Source organism: Garra rufa, chromosome 21 (assembly GCF_049309525.1).
Source record: "Garra rufa chromosome 21, GarRuf1.0, whole genome shotgun sequence".
NCBI lineage: Eukaryota > Metazoa > Chordata > Actinopteri > Cypriniformes > Cyprinidae > Garra > Garra rufa.
This window is the reverse complement of record NC_133381.1, coordinates 27,046,569-27,071,144: the sequence shown is the minus strand read 5'-3', so window position 1 is coordinate 27,071,144 and position 24,576 is coordinate 27,046,569. Positions and strand designations below refer to the sequence as shown.

The 24,576-nt window shown below is 40.5% G+C and overlaps 1 protein-coding gene, 1 long non-coding RNA gene and 1 pseudogene across 2 annotated transcripts; all 3 read left to right on the top strand.

Annotated features, from left to right (window-relative positions):
* Positions 1-928: 928 nt before the first annotated feature.
* LOC141295300 (uncharacterized) lies at positions 929-1,679 on the top strand. The gene is made up of 3 exons (XR_012341041.1): positions 929-1,055; positions 1,202-1,313; positions 1,421-1,679. It is a non-coding gene; the product is annotated as an uncharacterized lncRNA (long non-coding RNA).
* A 4,302-nt stretch (positions 1,680-5,981) lies between these two features.
* LOC141295369 (uncharacterized) lies at positions 5,982-7,653 on the top strand. The gene is given in 4 exon segments (XM_073826578.1): positions 5,982-6,753; positions 6,806-7,354; positions 7,357-7,493; positions 7,612-7,653. Coding segments are annotated over 4 exon segments (1,500 nt in total).
* A 22-nt stretch (positions 7,654-7,675) lies between these two features.
* On the top strand, positions 7,676-10,028 carry LOC141295368 (uncharacterized; annotated as a pseudogene).
* The last annotated feature ends 14,548 nt before the right edge of the window (positions 10,029-24,576 follow it).

The following is a 24,576-nucleotide window of genomic DNA, read 5'->3' as shown; positions in this document are numbered from 1 at the left end:
CGTGTAGAGGTGGCCTATCTATTTAGCTAAACTAATTAGCTTTGGATAATACTGCTGGTATGTTCTTATGTTTATAACTTAGCTAACATGTGATGTTGTCAGTCAGGTAGCTATCTAGTTAGCCAGGTTAGCCACGCTACCCACTAGCCAGGTTAGGCATTGCTAACTTGGCAATAAATAACCTTTGAAATTTATTTAACGTTCTTCATAGATGCACAGAACAGTGTTGCGACATGGGCAGATTGTCCTTCAGAGATGCCAGAGCTGTTGCTCTAATTATCATTGCCCGTTCTGCGGACCAAAAGTCTTCAATCCCACCACGGAACTTCACATGGTGAAGTATCATGTCTCCAACCACTTATCGTTGGCAGTACATCATCAAGGCAAGTTGGCATTGATTTTTTTTATTCGAAGTTATTTGAACATAATTCATTATTATAAACGTTGTTAATGTTGATTATTATTTTACTGACGTTATCGGTTGCTTATTAGCCTAATTTGTTTTATGTAAGTATTGTAGTGTTGTAATGCTTAAACAGTTAAATAACATTGTTGACCTTTTTTAGCATGCTTCTTACATCAGTCTATTTCATAAGTAATATAGTCATAATCCAAAAAATACATCAAGTGTTAATTTAATAAGTTATCATACCCACATTACCACGACTTATGCCATTATGACTCACGACATTAAGTGTTATACCTTTATTTACATTTCATATATATATATATATATATATATATATATATATAATGTATATGTATGTATATGTGTATATACTGTATGTATATATATGTGTGTGTGTGTGTGTGTGTGTGTGTATATGTATATGTATGTATGTGTGTGTGTGTGTGTGTGTGTGTGTGTATATATATATATATATATATATATATAAATATTTTTTATATATAATAATTTTATTTTTTCAGAATTCCTAATTGTCAAGTGCAACTTGCAGTGCAGAGAACAGAGCTGGCCCTTGTGTGCACTCGCTTCAGAGACCTTGTGACACGGGAAGGCTTCAGAAGACGAGCCCATTTTCTTTGGTTTGACAGTAAGTGTTAATTGCAGAGTTTTTGCATAACTTTTTCAAAAGTTACATATTTTTATTAAAATTCAGGTGATTTTTGATTGATTGGCTGTTTAATGCCTTGTGTATTTTTGAATGTGTGATTTTAAAAAAATGTTTTATGTTTACAGGTGTCACAAATTGGACCGTTTTCTCACCGTACTACAAGGCGGAGTACTTACAAAATGTACAAACTGGAAACGTGTAGGCAATGTGGTGATGTTTACAAACACTGCACTCCAGGTATGCATTGTTAGTTGTTGCCATGGAGTGTTTTACTTTCAATGATGAATTAAAACATTTAAAAAATAATGAATATTGAAATATTTGCCTTCTTTGCTAACCCACAGGATATGGAGGTCGAGGAAGAAAGGGGGAACTTTTTAAAGTAATAAGTGAAGACACCCACCCAGACTTCTGCAGCGAGTTCTGCCAGATCTGTGCTGACCTGAAAGGATAAATAGTTAATTGTGAATGTCTGGTGGTTTCCCTGTAATGTTTGTGTCATTCTGCGTGTGCTCCCAATGTGGTTTTCCTTATGTTCTGCCTTCAAAGTTTCCCTACTGTTTTCACAATGTTTGTTTTACCTAGTGTGTCAATAAACATGTTTTTTTTCTCCTATTCAATTGCGCTGGTAATTAATTTTTTTAATGAATTTATGTGAGATACTCTTCATTTATAAGTATAAAATTAGTGGTGCTATAATTTAGTCACTTACAGTTGCATAATCAGTAGTGGAAAAGCACACATTTTCTACTTGAATTTAAACTTGATTTAATATTATTCAAAAGTAGAAGCGCCTACTTATTAATGAGAGGGGTAAAAGATCAGCCAGTCAAAGAATACATTTCCTTTTAAGAGATATTTATTCTTGCATGTAACAAGGAACCACATGCTTTTCAGGGAAGATGAAATTTAAGAATTTTTAATCATTCTTTTTATTTTGGATTATAATTTTTTGGATTATTTTTCCAAATGAAAAAAAAAAATCACATTCACACAATGTACAAACTGCAATGCTTGTAACTTTTTAAACTTTATTAAGTAAGATTTGTTTTCAGCAAGTTTGTTTTTCCATCAAAAGTCAAATCATCTTCATTTATATAGTGCTTTTATCAGTGTAGATTTGTTTCAAAGCAGCTTTACAGAGATAAACTTATAATTTAAGGAAACGGAGATTGTTTTGGCTTTATAGCGGTTCTTTAATAAAGTTATTTTCCAGCTAAAGTTAGTTTGATTCGCTTCCGTCGCAACGATCATTTGTTATTAAATTAGGCGCAGCTTGACGGCACCATTCTCTCTACACAGCCTTTAAACGCGAACCTGTGAGAAACGCTAGGAACCTGTCGACCAATCAGAATGCAGTGGGAGGAAATCCAACTCCGCCCCCTGAATCTGGATCCAACTCCGCCCCTTGGATCTGGATCCAACTCCTCCCAGTGGATTTCATGTTCTGCAGTGAGGTGCTACTGGAAGTATTGGCCAGTTAACTATGAAAAAGTAAGGAGCTAATTAGTTGTTACACTTTATTTTAAGGTATCCATTTTACAGTGTAATTATACATTTAAGTACTGAGTAATATGAATTAACTACATGTACTTATATGGTAAGGCTTAGGGTTAGGATTAGGGTTTGGTTTAGTGTTACTAGCATGTAATTTTGCATAATTAATTGTTATTAAAAGTAAGTACATGCAACATGTAACAAGGACACCTTAAAACAAAGTGTTACCAAAACTATTTGATCCAAGATGAGATACTTTTTTTTTTTAAATAAATAAATATGTAAATAATCCATCGGCCAACTCTAATTATCCAATTTGGCAGTTTGAGGCCTAGGTCTGCCTGGAATCAATCTGCTGGAGTACAGTATCTATGAGACTACTAATTCAGAATAATAATTCAAGATCCAAGTCCTATAGCAGTTTTATTATTTTTGTGGAGATTGCACTCTTAAAGGAGTAGCTCACTTCCGGAACAAAAAATTACAGATAATGAACTCATCCCCTTGTTATTCAAGATGTCCATGTCTTTCTTTCTTCAGTCATAAAGAAATTATGTTTTTTGAGGAAAACATTTCAGGATTTCTCTCCTAAAGGACTTCTATGGTGCCCCCGAGTTTGAACTTTCAAAATTCATGAGAGTATGCAAGCTCATGCTGAACAAAACTCTGGCCATTGTATTCATGTGTTCAACACTGGCTACAATGCTCACTGTAAACAGGGCAGAGAATTTTATGTCCAAATTATGTGAAAATGTAATATACATGTAAAGTATAATTGGAACTCAGGGAACATTATAAAATAATAACAAATGCAATTCATGTCCACTTTAAAACTTGCCTGTACTTCCTGGAGCACGCAAACGCTGGATGAGAATCAATGCCTAAATTATTTACCAAAATTACCTTTTATTTCTATAAAATGAGGAGAGATATGAGTCAATTTTAAGATTGTTTCTGTTTACCTGAGAAATACTGAGCATATAAACAAGGGAAACATACAGTAAAATGCAACTCAGAATGCATACAATGTTTTTCCTTTACCTATATTCTAAATCAGGTTGATTTCCATGCTGTTGTAGAAAATACTTTTTCTAAATGCTTTTAAATTTGTGTTTTGGATGTTCTGTGCTTATAAGAAGACAAAATGTTCTGTGCTTATGAAAAAGACAAAGAAGACACTGTAACAGAATCTGTTTAGTAAAATGTGTGTGTGTGTGTGTGTTTGTGTGTGTGTGTGTGTGTGTGTGTGTGTGTAGTTGCGAACTCTCTACATTCATGTAATTTCTGTGAAACCTCTGTTTACAGGCACGTATGAGAAAAGAAGCCTTGCAACAGTAGCTATTTTGAAGGTCACTTTAGACTACACTTTTGGTCACTCTAAGAAGAAGAATGGGATGGGGCTGTATTTTCTTTTCTGTGCAGGAACGGTTGGGGACAACAGGCCCTGATTGGAGGAGGAAGCTGAAAGATGTCAGAAGGAGGGGCCTGCAGAATCAAGATTATAAATACCTGTTTTAGTTTTGTGAGACATTCTGGACTGCCCAGATGTCAGATTTGATATTGGCTGTTCTGTAATCCTGAGCTCAGCAGTCTTTGACTTTACTATTAAATTGGCTTTAAACTTTGATGCGGACTCGAACTGTTTTATTTAAAGGGCGAATAAACGAGCTGGGGGGGAGTGGGTATTCTTAGAATACCGGCAACTTCCAACAATTTGGAGGGGGCACCCGGATTCGCCCGAGACGAGGAATCAAAAGCTGAAGGACACTTCAACCTCAACTCCTGCGCGCAGAAAAGAAATTAACAGGTAAGCAGTTACCTTTTTCATAAAAAACTGCATTTTGGCTACTACTAAATTAAGAGTTGAGGAGGAAGGGGAATATCAGTTTTGCGCATTTTACTAGATTTAAGAGGGTAAAGTCAAAGAGTAAAAAAGAAACCTGGGTGAAGGATATCCCAAAGGACCTCAGTTTTGAGTGAAGGATATCCCAAAGGATACCAGGTTAATATAGTTGGGTGAAGGATATCCCAAAGGACCTCAGCTTTGAGTGAAGGATATCTCAAAGGATCCCAAGTTGAAATAGAAGTAAAAGGGTGAAGGATATCCCAAAGGACCTCAGCTTTGAGTGAAGGATATCCCAAAGGATCCCAAGTTGAAATAGAAGTAAAAGGGTGAAGGATATCCCAAAGGACCCCTTGATTAAGGGTGAAGGATATCCCAAAGGACCCCTTGATTAAGGCTAATTTAAGAGGTGAAAGAATTTCGTAAATAACCATTTCGGGCGGTCCCGAATGGTGATTTTCCTAAGGACCCCGAGGTGAAAGAATTTCGTAAATAGCCACTGTGGGCGGTCCCAAGTGGTGATTTTCTCAAGGACCTCCCAAAATTTAGACAAGTAAATGTATGTGTGTCATCTGTGTTTGTAGAATAGAAAAAGCGCTATATATATATATATATATATATATATATATATAAAAGGAAAAAGACTTTATTTTTGAAATAATAATTGTGTGAATATATGAATAGAGAATACATAAAGAGAACTATAACAGTTGAATTAACTGGTACCATAAAAGTTCAAAGAAAAAAAAAACCTTCCGAAAAAAAAAATGGTTGTGTCGATTATTCGGACATCTTCCAGATTGTAGATGGTGTGATCCGAACCGCGAGACTCTACCACTGATAAATAAGAGTTAAGAAATGGCAACTTACAAAGAAAATTGGCAGAAGATAGCTGAGATGGTGGTGGCGCAGACAGAGCCAAAAGATGTTAAGGAAAGACAGAAAGAATTATTGGGGTGTTGGTCCCACCTAGCAAATATTCAACAATGGAAGGATGGTAGTAAGGATACAGGCAAATTAGTGCAGTATATTAAAATGGAAGAAAAAAGGGCTCATGGAGAATTAAAAGGGAAAAGGCAGGAAAGAGAGATATGTTCCAGGTGGTCAAGATCAGGATTAGATAAAACTATAAAAGAAAAAGAGGCTGAATTGAGAAAGTGGACCAGGGTGGCAGCCATTGCCATGGTATTAAGTAAATGTTCCACTGTTACTGAAAGGCCTCCCCCATATGTTCCTACCGCCCCTATGGCAATCCAGATGCCTGTCTTTACGGTAGGAGAGGGAGAAGTTCATATTAAAGGAAAAGGAGTTAGGAAAAAGATACCGGTGTTAGGGGGAGAAATAGAAGCGAATATGAGTGAAGATGACAGGATAGTTAACACAGAAGAAAGAGACACATTAACAGTCACAGGGTATGATTTATACTATGAATTTGAAAACAGAACAGGAACGTTGACCAAGTCTATGACTAAACAGGTTAGGAGGAAAGAGGAACGCAGGAGAGGTGAAGAAGGAAAGCAAACTATGTTGAGAACCCTGGGGGGGGGGGGGGGGATATACCAGGAATGTATCCTTTAATGCAGGTGGGACAACAACAACAAGAATATAAGCCTTGGGGGCACTCAGATATGAACGCAGTTTTGCTGAAGCTACCAGAACTACCCAGGGGAGGGCAAAAATGGCTAAACAAGGTTGCATTGTTAACTCACGGGGTCACTTTAGCAGTGGGCGACATGAGGGCGTTACTAGGAGCAATAATGACTAGAACTAAGATGGAAGAGATAGAGAGAGAAGCCTTAATGGATGATGCAGATAATGGGGAACCATTAAATAGATACTTAAATAGGCTGAGCAAGGCCTTGGGCCAGATGTTCCCCACTCCAGAAATTACCTACCAAAGTATAAAATTCAAACTAAAGGCGGGCGAATCAGCAGCTGCCTATTTGCATAGATGTGAAGGGGAGTGGGAGGAGCAGACTGGAGAAAACCCTGATTCTAGTAAACTATGTCAAGAATTTTACAGACAGGCTGTAATAAAAGGGGTCCCACAAGCTGCTGCTTCTAGCATAGAAAACAGTCCGGAAATGGCAGGGGGAGACAGTGACACGTGGGTGAGACATTTTGTGCATCATGTTGATAGAGCTGTAGAGAAAGCAGGAAAGGAAGAGACAGAAATAGACAAACTGAAAACTCAGTTGCTAAAGATGCAAATAGAAACAGAGAAAGACAAGTCTAAAATGAAAGGGAAGGAAGTGCAGCAAATGCCAGTGCGAGAACAAACCAGCCAGAGTGCTTATCCACCACAGTTTCTACAACCTGCAGCACCACAGCGCTATTGTGACTGGTGTTACTAGGCCTCCAACCAACAGGGGCAGGGGAATGAGAAGAGGTATGAACATGAATTCTAGGGGGAGGGGCGTGTCTGCTCCACCATTGGGGGGTTGCTTCATTTGTGGAGACTTGAGTCATTGGAGGAGCGGATGCCCACAGAGGGGACAACCTCCTGCAAGGGGACGGGCTCCTTTTAGAGGAGGGGCTCCAAGAAGGGGGGGAGCTGTCCCAAATGCACTCTCTTGGCCTGCCAACCAACAGGTGCCCAGTCAATGCCCAGTCTGGGACCAGGCAGGTGATGCAGAGACGTACTGACGGGACCCAAAGAGAACCAGCAGGGGGGCAAAGGCTGAGCCCTACCTACAGGTGCTGGTCAATAATAAGCCTATAAAGGCCCTGGTGGACACTGGGGCCACTTTCTCCACTGTTACAGGGGGCACGGTGGAGAAAGAAACACTCTCATCTGACACAGTGAGAGTGCGAGGGTTCTCTGGGGAGTCAGAAAGATGGCCACTAACCAAGCCTCTGTCGATAAAGGTAGCAGGACAAACCCACCTGCATAGATTCTTGTACTCCACAAGTGCATCATCACATTTGTTGGGGAGAGACATTTAGTGAAATTGGGGGTAAGCATTTTTTGCTGTCCAGATGGCATATACATAAGATTTCTAGATGGCACAATTCATAATTGCTCCACTGGAGGGGGGCTGGTACAGGGGGACACAAGGAAATGGGTTCTGGAAAAGGTGGTGGACAAAGGGGCAGATATTTATTGGCTATTGCTAACTACACCAGACATGCCAGACGTTACTGAAATTGTACAGAAATGGACATCCTGGATAACCTCAAAATTTTCATTATCAGCACCAGTTGACCCACTGCACTGCACTGCACACTATAATATGACAGGGAGGGAGATTAGGTATATATGGAAGGATTTCAGAAAGAGGCAGGGATGAAAAATGCTAGGAGTGTCTTAAAATGGACTTTTGAGACAGAACAGGAATTCATCACACTAAAAACTGATTTGGCCAAAGCTGCGGAACTGCAGACCCCAGATTATTCTGTACCATTCCATTTGGATGTCAGTGAGCAAGGGGCTAGTGTGAGTGGGGTACTGTTCCAAAAACAACACCAACAGTGCAGGGTTCTGTTGTATCTGAGCGCCCCTTTTTGACCCAATTGAAAGAAAACATCCCCCTTACGCGAGATTTGGAACAGGATTGGCTAAAATGATAAAAATAAATAAATAAATAAATAAATAAATAAACATATTGTTGTGGGTCACCCCCTGATAATAGTGTCTAATCACTCGGTGGTATCTTTCATTTCTTCCTCTGCGTTCACTTTTTCTGCACTGAGACAACGAAAGTTGCTGAAAACCGTCACTGCCCCGAATATCACTCATGAACACAAAGGTATAAATATGGCTGATTTGATAGGGGAAGGGGAACCACATGACTGTGCTCCACTGGTAGAGAGGGACAACAAAATTAGGGAGAACATACCATTGACAGGTAACATGATGGGACTTTTTCTGTGATGGATGCTGTTTCCGGAGAGCTGATGACAACTTGTCTGCAGGGTATGCGGTGGTAAAAAGTTCAGATGTAGGGTTTGACACAGTGGTGAGTGAGGTAATGAGTGACCACCCCTCAGCACAATGACCTGAACTACGGGCTTTGATATGTGCTCTAAAATTGGCAATAGGCCAGAGGGTCAACATTTATTCTGACTCAGCATATGCAGTATCAGCAGCACTTACTGAGCTGCCAGGGTGGGCAAGATGTGGTTTCGTAACCTCAACAGGGAAGCCAATTAAACACGCCCAAGAAGCCACTGAGCTATTGCAGGCCATACATTTTCCAAATGAATAGGCTATAATAAAGTGTGCGGCGCACACAGGGGGGTGGGACTTTGTAGCGTTGGGTAACGCTGCAGCTGATGCAGCAGCTAAAGGGGCTGTTAGCTACACTGACAGTCAAATGCTTTTAACCACGAGCGATGAGCAGACCTCATTGGCTCCAGAAATAACAGTTCAATATGTGAAAGCACAGCAATTGGCGGCAACTCCAGAGGAACGCACTTCCTGGTTGGGTAAGGGGGCTGTAAAAGATGGGGAGGGAATTTGAAGGGGTCCAAATGGTAAACTGGTACTACCAGCTTCGAAAGCTGTGTCAGTACTGTCAGAAGCTGACAGTCTGAGCCAAAGTGGGGAAAAAGACATGACAAAGCGTATGAATTTGACTTTGAAACAAAAATTGGCTAAAATATGTTCTAATACAGGGATTAATTGGCTTACTGCTATTGTAATTGGTTTGATGTAAGTATGTTGCTCTATTAATAGCACAACTGGTTTAACACATTTTGAACTGTTGACAGGACGACAATTTCCTGGGCCTTAGGCCCCTTTTAGTAAGGAAGCTGGCCAGTTGCCACATGGGGACTACTATGACAAAGTAAGGGCGAAAATTAACATACTTTCTCCCCAGAACCCCACCTTTTCACAGGACTGGCAGCAGGTGACTGAAGCCCCCAGAATCAGTGGGTAAGACTGAAATTGATGAAACGAAAATGGCTGTCTCCAAGATGGTCTGATCCCATGAAGGTCACTGCAAGGACCTCACATTGTGTTCGACTGGCGGGTAAGGGAAAAACTTGGTATCATTTGTCATCTTGTGTGAGCTGTGATGCTACTTCCAGGTCGCTGCAGGAGACCAGAGTTGACCTGCGAGCAGGTCAAAGAGAGGGTGAGCAGGAAGAACAGGAAGCAGAAAAGGACACAACAGAAGAATCAGCTCAATCCTCAGAAGCCAACACAGGGACACAAAATTATCAAAAAGACACTTTTACTGTTCTAGAGAGTGTGGGAGATTTGCTTAAAATTAGCGATGATATTCCAATTGCACACTGCATTAGCGCAGACCATGCACTAGGGGCAGGTGTAGCAAAGCAAATAAGACAGAAATACGGGGTAGAACAGTTGCAGAAACATATTAGCGCCCCGGGTCAGTGTATTCTGACCACACACGGCAAGAAACAGATATTTCACCTGGTTACTAAAGTGGTGGTGCAGGGACCTGCCCACGTACAAACACTTAAGAGATAGCCTAGAAAAGCTCAAAGAGCTGTGCAGGATAAACAAAATACAGGTGTTGGCTATACCAAAACTAGGCTGCGGGTTGGACAGGTTAGACTACACCAAAGTCAAGGAAATAATTGAAAGTGTGTTCGCAGACGGGGACATACAAATAATTATACTGAGCAGAGATGGGTTTTAGGAGACAACTAATAGTGGGAGTGGAGTGTTTTGTGGGCTATACTAAAACTATGTTGGCCAAAAGCCCCATGGCCCGCCCTGATTCGCTATACCACCGACTCCGTCTATATAGGGGACACCAAACGGCGTGGGGTAAATGGGTAAACAAACTGATTGTCACACTGAAAGACGGGCCAGACAGGGTTGAAATGTTTATAACATTGTGAGTAGATGTGTCAGGAAAAGACCCATTACGACTTATACGAATACTGGTGGAGAGCAAAAACACCACAACTGCAGCCCCGGTGGTCAGGGATCTCACAAAGCCAGGTAAAGTGGTTAGAAGTACTGATTACAGCAATATCACCCCACATGACATAGTTACAATGGAAACAGGGTATAAAGAGACAAATTTATGGATTGATTGGTTACATGGGAGGGCAGCTGAATTGAAACTGAGTGGTTGTCTGGCTTGTGCTGCGGCTAGACCTAAACTTAATACAGAGCCAGCTCCTCCGCATCCTGAAGACAAATGGGGTTACGAGTGTATATTGAACATGACAAAAATGGCCGAACCAAAGAATTGCTCTGAACTGACCAAACTTTATCCTGCTACCACTAATCTCACTTCTGTAGGGGCTGCACATAAGGTAAGAGAGGTAAATTATATCTGTTTCAATTTCACTTCCTCTGGAAAAATAAGCTGACAGTAGGGAACTTCAGAGTGTCATGGTGCACGGTAATCCATCAAAGGGGACAGGACATGGTGGGGTCATGGGCAAGAGCAGGTCTGTATTATGCATGTGGTACAGGGGTGATGATAGCCAGGCCCACAGAAATTACAGAAGGATTGTGCGCTATGGTGAGGATGGCTGTCCCTTTAACTTTGATTGGAAACAGGTGAAAGCAGGTTGAGAGCAATCTGGTTAGGAGAAAAGATGCCTTTGCTGGCAGATGAGGGTGCATATGATGATGAGGATGAAGAAGTGTGATCTCTTTCAGAGATCAAGAGAGGGAATTGTAGAAAATAATTTTTCTAAATGCTTTTAAATTTGTGTTTTGGATGTTCTGTGCTTATAAGAAGACGAAATGTTCTGTGCTTATGAAAAAGACAAAGAAGACACTGTAACAGAATCTGTTTAGTAAAATGTGTGTGTGTGTGTGTGTGTGTGTGTGTGTGTGTGTGTGTGTAGTTGCGAACTCTCTACATTCATGTCATTTCTGAGAAACCTCTGTTTACAGGCACATATGAGAAAAGAAGCCTTGCAACAGTAGCTATTTTGAAGGTCACTTTAGACTAGACTTTTGGTCACTCTAAGAAGAAGAATGGGATGGGGCTGTATTTTCTTTTCTGTGCAGGAACGGTTGGGGACAACAGGCCCTGATTGGATGAGGAAGCTGAAAGATGTCAGAAGGAGGGGCCTGCAGAATCAAGATTATAAATACGTGTTTTAGTTTTGTGAGACATTCTGGACTGCCCAGATGTCAGATTTGATATTGGCTGTTCTGAGCTGATGGCTCAGGCGACTGAGGCGGAGATGTGGATCCGGAAGACCGCAGCAGAGCCGGAGCGACAGAGGACAAAGGCGGAGCTGATGGCTCAGGCGACTGAGGCGGAGATGTGGATCCGGAAGACCGCAGCAGAGCCGGAGCGACAGAGGACAAAGGCGGAGCTGGAGGGAAGGAGGAGCCTGACAGAGCCGGAGGGACAGAGTGACAAGGCGAAGCCGGAGGAATGGAGTCCCGAGGCGGCGGATGGTCGACGACTGACCAAGGCGGAGCCGGAGGGACGAGGGAGCCCGGTGGAGCTGGTGGGATGACGGGCCACGGTGGAGATGAGGGAGCCAGGAGCCAAGGCGGAGCCGGGGGGATGAGGGAGCCCGGTGGAGCTGGTGGGATGACGGGCCACGGTGGAGATGAGGGAGCCAGGAGCCAAGGCGGAGCCGAAGGGTCGGAGGACCGAGGTGGAGTCCAGGACTCGGAGGCTGGAGGTAGAGACTGGGGATCGACCTGCCTAGGCGGAGCTGGAGCCTGGGAGTCCCGAGATGGATCCACAATCCTAGATGGCGCAGCCTGAGGGAGAGCTGAGGGACAGACAGGCACCAGCAGAGACAGGGCTGAGGAACTGGCTGCTTTGAGTGGAGGCGGGAGAGGGAGGCTGGGTGGGAACTTCAGAGACTCTGGACGGCTGGACGGGACCAGCGCGGATTCAGGAGAACTGGACAAGACCAGTGGAGATTCTGGACGGCTGGGCGGAACCAGCGGGGACTCAGGACGGCTGGGCGGAACCAGCGGGGACTCAGGACGGCTGGGCGGAACCAGCGGGGACTCAGGACGGCTGGGCGGAACCAGCGGGGACTCAGGACGGCTGGGCGGAACCAGCGAAGGCTCTGGAAGGCTGGATTGCACCAACGGAGGCTCTGGACGGCGCTCTTGAGGTGCGGGCTCTGGACGGTGCTCTTGAGGAGCGGGCTCTGGACGGCGCTCTTGAGGAGCGGGCTCTGGACGGCGCTCTTGAGGAGCGGGCTCTGGACGGCGCTCTTGAGGAGCGGGCTCTGGACGGCGCTCTTGAGGAGCGGGCTCTGGACGGCTGGACGACCCCAGCGGAGATTCAGGAGGGCTGGGCGTCTCCAGCGGAGACACTGAAAGAGCTAGCTCTGGGCGAGCGGTCACTGGAGGGCGCTCTGGCGGCGCAGTCACTGGAGGGTGCTCTGGCGGCGCAGTCACTGGAGGGCGCTCTGGCGGCGCAGTCACTGGAGGGCGCTCTTGCGGCGCAGTCACGGGAGGGCGCTCTGGCGGCGCAGTCACTGGAGGGCGCTCTGGCGGCGCAGTCACTGGAGGGCGCTCTGGCGGCGCAGTCACTGGAGGAACATCGGCCATTTTGGCAGGGGAAACCGGAACGTCGGCCATTTTGCGAGCTAGCATGGCCGCCCGCACTGACCTCAACGGAGGGTCGAGCACGCTGGCCATCAGGATTGGCCATGACGTAGGAGGGTTGGCCGCGGGCTCCAGGCTGGCAAGGTGGGAGAAGCTATTGGTTTGGTATGTGAGGGGTCCAGGCGAGGGGTAAGCCGGCAAGACGGGCTGGGTTTCGTAGTGGGTTGGATGAGGAAACTTACCATCACTCTTTATTTCTTTAACCTCGATACTAGAGCCATTTATATAAAGAGTGAGGTTGATTAGTTCAATCAAGGAAAAATCACATATGGGGGAGTTGCATCGGATTGTTTCCTCATCCAATCCCATACGAAACACCACAGCAAGAGTGAAGTCGGGCCAGCTTACCCGATGGGAGAGCTCAAGGAATTCCTCCACATCCTCCAATGTTCGCCCACCTTGCCGTAGGCTCCATAGCCTGTCCTCAGCGTCCGACAGTTTTAATGATTTGTGAGAGACACCGCTGAATGCTGCGTTCGCCTCCATGAGTGAGCTGAAGAAATAATTTTTTTTGCGGGGCTGGTATCCTGTCACGACCACACACACAGGGAGAAGGTGAGTATCTTTCAAGGTATTTATTAACAAACGTGCACAGTTCAACACACGTGCAAACTGGTGAATAAAGGTCTGTGGTCAAATCTTCAAACACAACACAACAGGTGAGTTCAAGTTCATAAGTAGTATAGCGTTAGCAACAGTCACTTCCCTTTAACACGATTAACGTGTTTCACAGGAGATCATCGGGGAAATCCACGAGGAGCACAGGAGAACATTGGAATTATCCACGAGGAGCACAGGAGAGACAACAGGAGGGGGAGAAGATCCACAGAGAAACATCCATGCAACTTCGATACCAGCCCATGAGTGAATGTCTGGGGAGAGTATTTAAAGGGAGTGGTGATTACGGGTGCAGGTGACGGTGATAGAGCTCTGGTGATGGGCGTGGTGCAGTGATTGGGACTGAGGGAACGTGCTGAGGGTGTGACACATAGCTTTCTGTAAACTAATAACCTAATATGTTAATTTAAAAAAAACTGCAGTCAATGATTGATTAACCTTATAAATATAAAATTGCAAATGCAAGCATGAAGATTTGCTGAATTGCAAGGCCTAGTGCTAGGCTTATGAGAGTCAAAAAACCAAATTGTACAGATTATACCGTGTCAGAATTTTGCATGACATGCATCTTAGAACATCCTTGCACTCAAGCCAAACAGTAGAGCATGGTGCAAGCAACTCCAAGGTCATGTGTCCATGTTTATCCCAGGAAATGCATGAATTTACACAAAATGGTAGATTAAAAAAAAAAAAAAAAAAAACTTTAGAGCCTATTAGAGGCTATTGGTTTAGTGGATTTTTGTAGTTAAGATCAGCTAATTGCATTTTACAGTGAGAGAGTTTGGTAAGTCTTCAACTCTCCAATCAATAAGATAACAGTCAAGATGTGAAATTAAGGGCCCGGTACTGAAAATCAGATACATACTTGTCTATTCTTAAGAAACAAGGAAAAACATCTATATCAAATGTAATGTAAATGAGCCAGATAGCTTATGAAGAATCACAAACATCTGAAGCAGTGTAATATATCAAATGAGAAACATACCAGACAAAAAAAAAAAAAAAAAAAAAATCCTAAATAGGTTAATGCACAGCCAAATTGCTGAAGATAAGAATTTGACATTTCGGAAGGCAAAGGCCAACTGGTATGTTGATATATGAGATATGATTATGCAAGTTAAAGCAAGTTAAAGGAATAGCTTGTTGAGAATGCACAGTTAATGAGGAAAAAGCTGGTAGTCAGAAGCCGTTTCATTGTACACAAGGGCATCATGCATTCAAAATATACTGGTCTCCTAATGGCCATGTATTATTAGTTTGAATAGGTATTACACAGACAGAACATTTCAATTCAATGTGTAATCAAGTTCAATCTATCAGTGTGATCTAGTTGCCATTAAATCAGCACATACTGTAATAACACATAATTGCGAAATATTTTAATAGTTTAACCTAGTTTAAGAATAAACCACAAGTTCCTATGTTTCTTCTTTGTTATTATGCACATACATAAAAGTATTACTCGACCTCTGTTGGGATAGTGTTAGATCACAAAGTCCTAAGTCTTTTCTTGTGAATAACTGATCATAAAAGTGCTTATCCCCTCAAATATCCTGACCTGATTACATCTAAAGTGCTCCTTGAAGGAAGTTTATTTGATGCAAGAAAGTGCTGACAAGGATCTGCAATGTTACAAACCTCATTTCCTTTTAAGAGAGGAATGTATCTCATTTCACAAAAGCATGCACTAATGTCCAACACAGGATGCTTGTGTAGCAGGCACCTTATTACTGTCTACAGCTAATTGCTGTTGAGCATATCTAGTGTGCAATAGAGTCTCGGCAGGATAACAGTTTACATTAAATTTTATGCAACGGAGGCTGAAAACTGCATTTACCTTTGTAAATATTCAGTGCTCTGTGTTCCTTGTCCAGGTGGCACAATATGTCCTAGTAATGACTAATCCCGTTATACTGTATGTGGGTGGAAAATTTTGTTACACAACCCTACTTGGGGTTTTTAACTGCACAGCTGTTGAGCATGGCTGTATTCGTTTTAGACAGGACAGACAGGCCCTTGTTACCAACTGTGGTCCTCCACAGGTGACGTTTGGGCCTGTGTGCAGCCAAGATGAAGCTAATGGATTGGCTAGAGAACACAAAGAACATGGTGGCCAATAATCAGTTCTCTTGCTTGCATTTAGCTAGCTTCTAATAGACATTTCTAGGCCAAACACTTGCCAGGTACCAGACTATACTGTCTGTGTATCTTTGTGAAGTTCATCACATTGTCTACATGTTGCACTGTCTTAAAACCAGAAGTATATTTTCAAAAGTATCTTTTGTCAGAAATTATGGTTAACCTAAGTATTTTGCTATGTCATTTTCCTAAAAACCATTTGAAGGTACTTACTTTTATATGTTTTCCAGACTTTTTTTTTTTTAAAGTATGCTGCATTAAATGTGTATGGTTTATTTGTGTGAATTTTGCTGGGAATCGAAGCCAGAATCTTGATGCTTTAGTATATTTAGAAGAGCACAAATAATAATAATAATAATAGTGGTTAAATACATGTTAACTATTGTATTGTTGGTTCCATTGTATTGGTTCCATTTAAGATCATTTACTTATTTGACCTGTAACATGATAATTGTACCAAGACGTTTTCCACAATAGGGCTAAATCAAAACCCTTTCTGTGGAATGTTTTACTTAAAAACATGTTTGCGTTGTAAGTGTACTGATAAATTCCACCTGCACTATAAAAAGCAAAACTGTGCAGTTGTTTTAGCTTGTTCCTAATTAATTTTGATGGCATAACCTGGCCAAATCAATTTGATTTAATCATATTAAATTATATTTTTGTACCAGTTAATTTAGATGTTGCCACTTGAAGCACTTTTTTTTTTTCTTTTTTACAGAGTGGCTTAATATTATATTTCTAAAGCAATAAAATGTTCTAAATAGCATTTGGTGTCACTGTGTATTTAAAAGGAGACTGTATTTAAAAGACACCATGCTTATGGAAGCTGAACTAAATGACAGCATGCTAATGACATGATTAAATCGAGCACATCTTCATCTTGAGCGGTGTTGCTGGTTTGATTGCTCACATAACCTCTATCGAGCAGGAAAGGCTCAGACGTCAATGAAGCACTAGAATAAAATGATGACAAATCTGTGAAAAATATGCTCCGTCAAGCCCTGCTGAACAGCTGGGATATCCATGACTGTGTTTGACTGAATGAAAAGACATGTCAAAAGGTGCAAATTAAAGGTGCCCCTCACTGAGTGAGCTATACGGATGTTCTCTGGTACTTTTTTCACTGCAATACATTGCATGTCACACACATTGTTAATGGTTTAATAAGTACAAATACAGTCCATACAGGGTTTTGAACACCGTTTCACTGAACCATCTAAGTGGCAATGCCATTGACATTGGCATTTCAATCCAACAGTGGTTGTGTTGGGTATGTAAAGTGTTTACCTGAAGGGCCTTCACTGCATTATAAAATACTTGGTAACACTTTAAATTAAGGTACACATATTCACTATTAACTAATTGCTTATTAACATGATTATTACTAGCATATTGACTGCTTATTAGTACTTATAAAGCACATATTAATGCCTTACTCTGCACGACCTTATTCTACGCCTAACAGACCATTAACTATGAGTTTTTCTTTAATTAACTCATAGTTACTGCTTATTGGGAGTAAGTAAGGCAGTTGTTGTATGAGAATTATGATCTTGATACGCTTTGCTTATTATGGGCTTATTAAGCTGGTAGTAGCAGAAGAATAGTCATTCTCTCTTAATAACACTTAATAAATATAGTCTATTCTTATGTAACAACACACATAACTACAAGTGTTAATAGTGTCCAATTAACTCTAAATTAAGTCTTTATAAGTCTGAATATGTTACCCATTCTAAAGTGAAGTCTTGCTCATTACTAATTCACTAGTAGTTGGATACTTATTAACCCTTACCCATTCCCTATTCTAAAGCTGCCTGCTCTTCACAATTAACAAATCCATTACAACACACAACTACTATAACTGATAAACCTTAGTCTTAAGGTTGCATCTAAAAAAAAAGGTCTCTGGTTACGTATGTAATCTTGGTTCACTGAAATGTGGGAAACAATATGGAAGCTGCTGGCAATGTCAGAGTGACTGGTGTCTACTAGAGTTCACAGGTTCTATGTCCATTCAGTAGCAGACCAAAGACACAAACACAGCACAAGTACAAACATATCCTTTAATCTAAGACAACTTCTGAGATTTACAAACCTATTACAACATTTTATTTGCCAAGAACAAATGTGCTGACAAATGTAAACTGTATAGCCCACTAATATTTAGCACTCTAAATAAAACAACACAGGCAAATATAAACTTCATATTTTTTATCAAATACATATTTTAAATTCTTCATACAGTACATCCAACATATTTAAACTGAAAGTTGAAAACTAGCATTTCAATACTCCATCAGTGGAAGAATTTGACTGTATTTCATGCCCGTCTTTTTTCTCAGGGTCTCAGTCTTTGATTTAAAATAAATAAATGTTGGGTCAACTTCACTATTAGTATTTTCCAAAAATAAAACCTGTTTAAGCACATTTAAGGCATTTAAACATGAAACCAGTCCGTTCAGTGTGTTGAAACGTATAATAAAAGTCAACTTGCTATCTACAGCATATGCAAGTACATTTCATGTAGGCCTCATATATTTTTTCTTGATGTCATGCAAAAGCATTCCAAGTGGTCCATTTCTGTGACTGTTCCCACGCCAGTAAGTCCACTCAATTACATCCAAGTGGTCTTTCAACATATTTTGTGTGCGATTTCCTCTTAGTCTCCAAATTGTTGACTTACAAACACCCCAAAGTCTCTCCAGGTTTTGTGTATGTGCACCTGTAACAGGGTCAACAAAATTTTCTTTATGGTTGACAATCCGGTGATCATAACCTTCATTCTGAAGATTGCGGTAAGACCTCCATCCATCTGAAATGACTGAGCTTCCCTGGCGAATGTGCTTCTTTATGAGGGGCATTAGATGTCTGGTTGAACGACGATGCACAACTTTAAAAATATGTCTTCTCCTCTCAACCTTGATGCCTAGCATTCCGAATACCCAGGTGCTCCTGTTGTTTGCTCGTCCTCTGTTGTACTGGAATTCACAAGAGGCAATTATGTTAAAATGAGGATAGTGACACCCACAATTAAAGGTTGTATCAGCGATTTCTAGCCTAAAACATAAAGTGTCAATTTCAGCTGACCTTTCTTCACGATCCGCTCGCTGCTTGCCCCACAACACCAAACCCCTGACGCTGATTGGTTGAAACACTGTTTGTTTATCTGTGTAAAAAGTTTGGTGGTGCCGATTGTTTTTTTGGCATATCTCGGACCCTAGGCTGACCAGAGAGACGCGGTTTTTTCACAGACAATTTATGGGGCAGGCAGCGAGCGGATCGTGATGAAAGGTCAGCTGAATTTGACACTTTATGTTTCAGGCTAGAAATCGCTGATACAACCTTTAAATGTTTCTGCAATCATGGTATAAAATAAGGAAATAAATTCAAAAGTTCTATCTAAATTGAACATCTTTAAGATGAACAAATGCTTGAATGAATAAATTAAAAAAGAACAGCAGTGAACAGTGCCTATTAACAACATAATTTAATGAATGTAATAAATTGTTTGACCTGACCTGTTTGTGTGTGTATAAATATATACAGTCATGTGAAAAAGTTAGGACACCCTATTGAATTCCATGGGGGTTTTTTTTGTATCAAGAAATAATAATAAATAAATAAAAATCTGGTCCTTGGCAGGTCTTAAAATTTGGAAAATAAATCCTCAGATAAACATCACATGACATATCACACATTGTCATTTATTTAAAAAAAAAATACAGCCAAAAGGGAAAAGCTATGGACTTCCGCTCCTGGAAGGTGTCTGTTTTAAATGTCTTGCTGACGATCAAAATATAATAATCAAAGGCATTTGATTAGCAGTGCTTGTCTGTTACTTACCCTCTTTATTTCAATGTTAACAGTAGTGTCTTAACTTTGTTACACAAGGCTTTTCCATTTTGGCTTTATTTTTGTTGAATAAATAATGGCACGGTGCAATTTGTCATGTGTTGTTGTTCGTTTACATGATGCACATGACATCAGGGAGGTGACTATGGAGTGTAAATCGAGTTACCACTCCCATTTAATTTAATATTATGCCAATAATATTACAGACACCCTGTCATACAGGAGAAATTGTATTGTGTATTATATTGTCTCTACATTAATGAATCTACAGTGAATCTCAGTCTGTGTTTAGGTTTATTTAACATAATTGTAAAACTAGATAAAAAGTTTGTTAGCAAACTTTAAGTTGGCTTGAGAAAGCCTAGCCAGTAAGTTTTAAGTAGTTTTAAAAGCTTTTAGTTTAAAGAAAGTTTAAAGGTTTTCAGTTTGAAATAGTTTTAGTTTGATTAATAAAGTTTGAAGATAGATAGGCTAGATAAATATAAATAGTTTGAAAATAGATAGATTTATAGATATAAATAGTTAGAAGATATAAACAGTTTGAATGTGAATAGATGCTAAGGTGTTGCTATGCGGTTGCTAAGGTACCCAGGGTGGTTGCTAAGGTGTTGCTATGCGGTTGCTAGCATTATTTAAGCAAGACTAGCAAGTCGCTAACATGATTTTTAGCATGACTAGCAAGTCACTAGCATGATTTTACCATGACTAACAAGTCGCTAGCATGATTTTAGCATGACTAGCAAGTCACTAGCATGATTTTAGCATGACTAGCAAGTCGCTAGCATGATTTTAGCATTATTTTAGCATGACTAGCAAAGTCGCGAGCATGATTCTAGCATGACTAACAAGTCGCTAGCATGATATTAGCATGACTAGCAAGTCGCTAACATGATTTTTAGCATGACTAGCAAGTCGCTAGCATGATTTTACCATGACTAACAAGTCGCTAGCATGATTTTAGCATGACTAGCAAGTCGCTAGCATGATTTTAGCATGACTACCAAGTCGCTAGCATGATTTTAGCATGACTACCAAGTCGCTAGCATGATTTTAGCACGACTAGCAAGTCGCTAGCATGATTTTAGCATGACTAGCAAGTCGCTTGCATTATTTTAGCATGACTAGCAAGTCGCTAGCATGATTTTACCATGACTAGCAAGTCGCTATCATGATTTTACCATGACTAGCAAGTCGCTAGCATGATTTTAAACATGACTAGCAAGTCGCTAGCAAGCATGATTTTAGCACGACTAGCAAGTCGCTAGCATGAATTTAGCACGACTAGCAAGTCGTTAGCATGATTTTAGCACGACTAGCAAGTCGCTAGCATGATTTTAGCACGACTAGCAAGTCGCTAGCATGATTTTAGCATTATTTTAGCATGACTAGCAAGTCACTAGCATTATTTTAGCATGACTAGCAAGTCGCTAACATGATTCTAGCATGACTAACAAGTCGCTAGCATGATTTTAGCATGACTAACAAGTCGCTAGCTTGATTTTAACAAGACTAGCAAGTCGCTAGCATGATTTCAGAACGACTAGCAAGGCGCTAGCATTATTTTAGCATTATTTTAGCATGACTAGCAAGTCGCTAGCATGATTCTAGCATGACTAGCAAGTCGCTAGCATGATTTTAGCATGATTAACAAGTCGCTAGCATGATTTTAGCAAGACTAGTAAGTCGCTAGCATGATTTTAGCTAGACTAGCAAGTCGCTAGCATGATTTGTAACATGACTAGCAAGTCGCTTGCATTATTTTAGCATGACTAGCAAGGCGCTAGCATGATTTTACCACGACTAGCAAGTCGACTAGCAAGTCGCTAGCATGATTCTGGCATGACTAGCAAGTCGCTAGTATGATTTTAGCATGACTAGTAAGATAGATAGATAGATAGATAGATAGATAGATAGATAGATAGATAGATAGATAGATAGATAGATAGATAGATAGATAGATAGATAGATAGATAAGGTTTGAAGATAGATAGATAGATAGATACGGTTTGAAGATAGATAGATAGATAGATAGATAGATAGATAGATAGATAGATAGATAGATAGATAGATTAGTTATTAGTTAGAAAGAACATAGATAGCTTAAAGCTTAATTGAGTATCAATGGCTTCTAGCAGTTTACATTAAACATAGTTCAAACAGACATGGACTTTGTCAATGAAAGTCTATGGGACTTTTTATGATTTTTTATATTAATTTTTAAGAAAACCATAACTCAAACCAGTCTGAAAAGATATAGCACACTAAGTCTGAACAGTATGAAGATCTGACCCGAGTTTGGAGTATGTAGCTTGAACGGTCTAGGAGGAGTTAGTGTCTAAAAAATTTTCGGTAAAAAAAATAAGAAGAAGAAGAAGAAGAAGAAGAAGAAGAAGAAGAAGAAGAAGAAGAAATAGATAAAAAGTTTGTTAGCAAACTTTAAGTTGGCTTGAGAAAGCCTAGCCAGTAAGTTTTAAGTAGTTTTAAAAGCTTTTAGTTTAAAGAAAGTTTAAAGGTTTTCAGTTTGAAATAGTTTTAGTTTGATTAATAAAGTTTGAAGATAGATAGGCTAGATAGATATAAATAGTTTGAAAATAGATTTATAGATATAAATAGTTAGAAGATATAAATAGTTTGAATGTGAATAGATGCTAAGGTGTTGCTGTGCGGTTGCTAAGGTACCCAGGGTGGTTGCTCTAGTGTTTTGCTATGCGGTTGCTATGCGGTTGCTAGCATTATTTAAGAAAGACTAGCAAGTCGTTAACATGATTTTTAGCATGACTAGCAAGTCGCTAGCATGATTTTAGCATGACTAGCAAGTCGCTAGCATGATTTTAGCACGACTAGCAAGTCGCTAGCATGATTTTAGCACGACTAGCAAGTCGCTAGCATGATTTTAGCACGACTAGCAAGTCGCTAGCATGATTTTAGCAATATTTTAGCATGACTAGCAAAGTCGCTAGCATGATTCTAGCATGACTAGCAAGTCGCTAGCATGATATTAGCATGACTAGCAAGTCGCTAGCATGATTTTAGCAAGACTAGCAAGTCGCTAGCATTATTTAAGCAAGACTAGCAAGTCGCTAACATGATTTTTAGCATGACTAGCAAGTCGCTAACATGATTTTTAGCATGACTAGCAAGTCGCTAGCATGATTTTACCATGACTAATAAGTCGCTAGCATGATTTTAGCATGACTAGCAAGTCGCTAGCATGATTTTAGCATGACTAATAAGTCGCTAGCATGATTTTAGCATGACTAGCAAGTCGCTAGCATGATTTTAGCATGACTAGCAAGTCGCTAGCATGATTTTAGCACGACTAGCAAGTCGCTAGCATGATTTTAACATGACTAGCAAGTCGCTAGCATGATTTTAGCATTATTTTTGCATGACTAGCAAAGTCGTTAGCATGATTCTAGCATGACTAGCAAGTCGCTAGCATGATATTAGCATGACTAGCAAGTCGCTAGCATGATTTTAGCAAGACTAGCAAGTCGCTAGCATTATTTAAGCAAGACTAGCAAGTCGCTAACATGATTTTTAGCATGACTAGCAAGTCGCTAACATGATTTTTAGCATGACTAGCAAGTCGCTAGCATGATTTTACCATGACTAATAAGTCGCTAGCATGATTTTAGCATGACTAGCAAGTCGCTAGCATGATTTTAGCACGACTAGCAAGTCGCTAGCATGATTTTAACATGACTAGCAAGTCGCTAGCATGATTTTAGCATTATTTTAGCATGACTAGCAAAGTCGTTAGCATGATTCTAGCATGACTAGCAAGTCGCTAGCATGATATTAGCAAGACTAGCAAGTCGCTAGCATTATTTAAGCAAGACTAGCAAGTCGCTAACATGATTTTTAGCATGACTAGCAAGTCGCTAGCATGATTTTACCATGACTAACAAGTCGCTAGCATGATTTTAGCACGACTAGCAAAGTCGCTAGCATGATTTTAGCATTATTTTAGCATGACTAGCAAAGTCACTAGCATGATTCTAGCATGACTAGCAAGTCGCTAGCATGATTTTAGCATGACTAGCAAGTTGCTAGCATGATTTTAGCAAGACTAGCAAGTCGCTAGCATGATTTTAAACATGACTAGCAAGTCGCTAGCCTGATTTTAGCATGACTACCAAGTCGCTAGCATGATTTTAGCATGACTAGCAAGTCGCTAGCATGATTTTATCATTATTTTAACATGACTAGCAAGTCGCTAGCATGATTTTAGCACGACTAGCAAGTCGCTAGCATGATTTTAGCACGACTAGCAAGTCGCTAGCATGATTTTAGCATTTTTTTAGCATGACTAGCAAGTCGCTAGCATTATTTTAGCATGACTAGCAAGTCGCTAGCATGATTCTAGCATGACTAGCAAGTCGCTAGCATGATTTTAACAAGACTAGCAAGTCGCTAGCATGATTTCAGAACGGTTAGCAAGGCGCTAGAATTATTTTAGCATTATTTTAGCATGACTAGCAAGACGCTAGCATGATTTTAGCAAGACTAGTAAGTCGCTAGCATGATTTTAGCTAGACTAGCAAGTCGCTAGCATGATTTTAGCATGACTAGCAAGTTGCTAGCATGATTTTAGCATGAGTAGCAAGTCGCTAGCATGATTTTAGCATGACTAGTAAGTCGCTAGCATGATTTTAGCTAGACTAGCAAGTCGCTAGCATGATTTTAGCACGACTAGCAAGTCGCTAGCATGATTTTAGCACGACTAGCAAGTCGCTAGCATGATTTTAGCATTTTTTTAGCATGACTAGCAAGTCGCTATCATGATTCTAGCATGACTAGCAAGTCGCTAGCATGATTTTAACAAGACTAACAAGTCGCTAGCATGATTTCAGAACGGCTAGCAAGGCGCTAGAATTATTTTAGCATTATTTTAGCATGACTAGCAAGACGCTAGCATGATTTTAGCAAGACTAGTAAGTCGCTAGCATGATTTTAGCTAGACTATCAAGTCGCTAGCATGATTTTTAACATGACTAGCAAGTCGCTAGCATGAT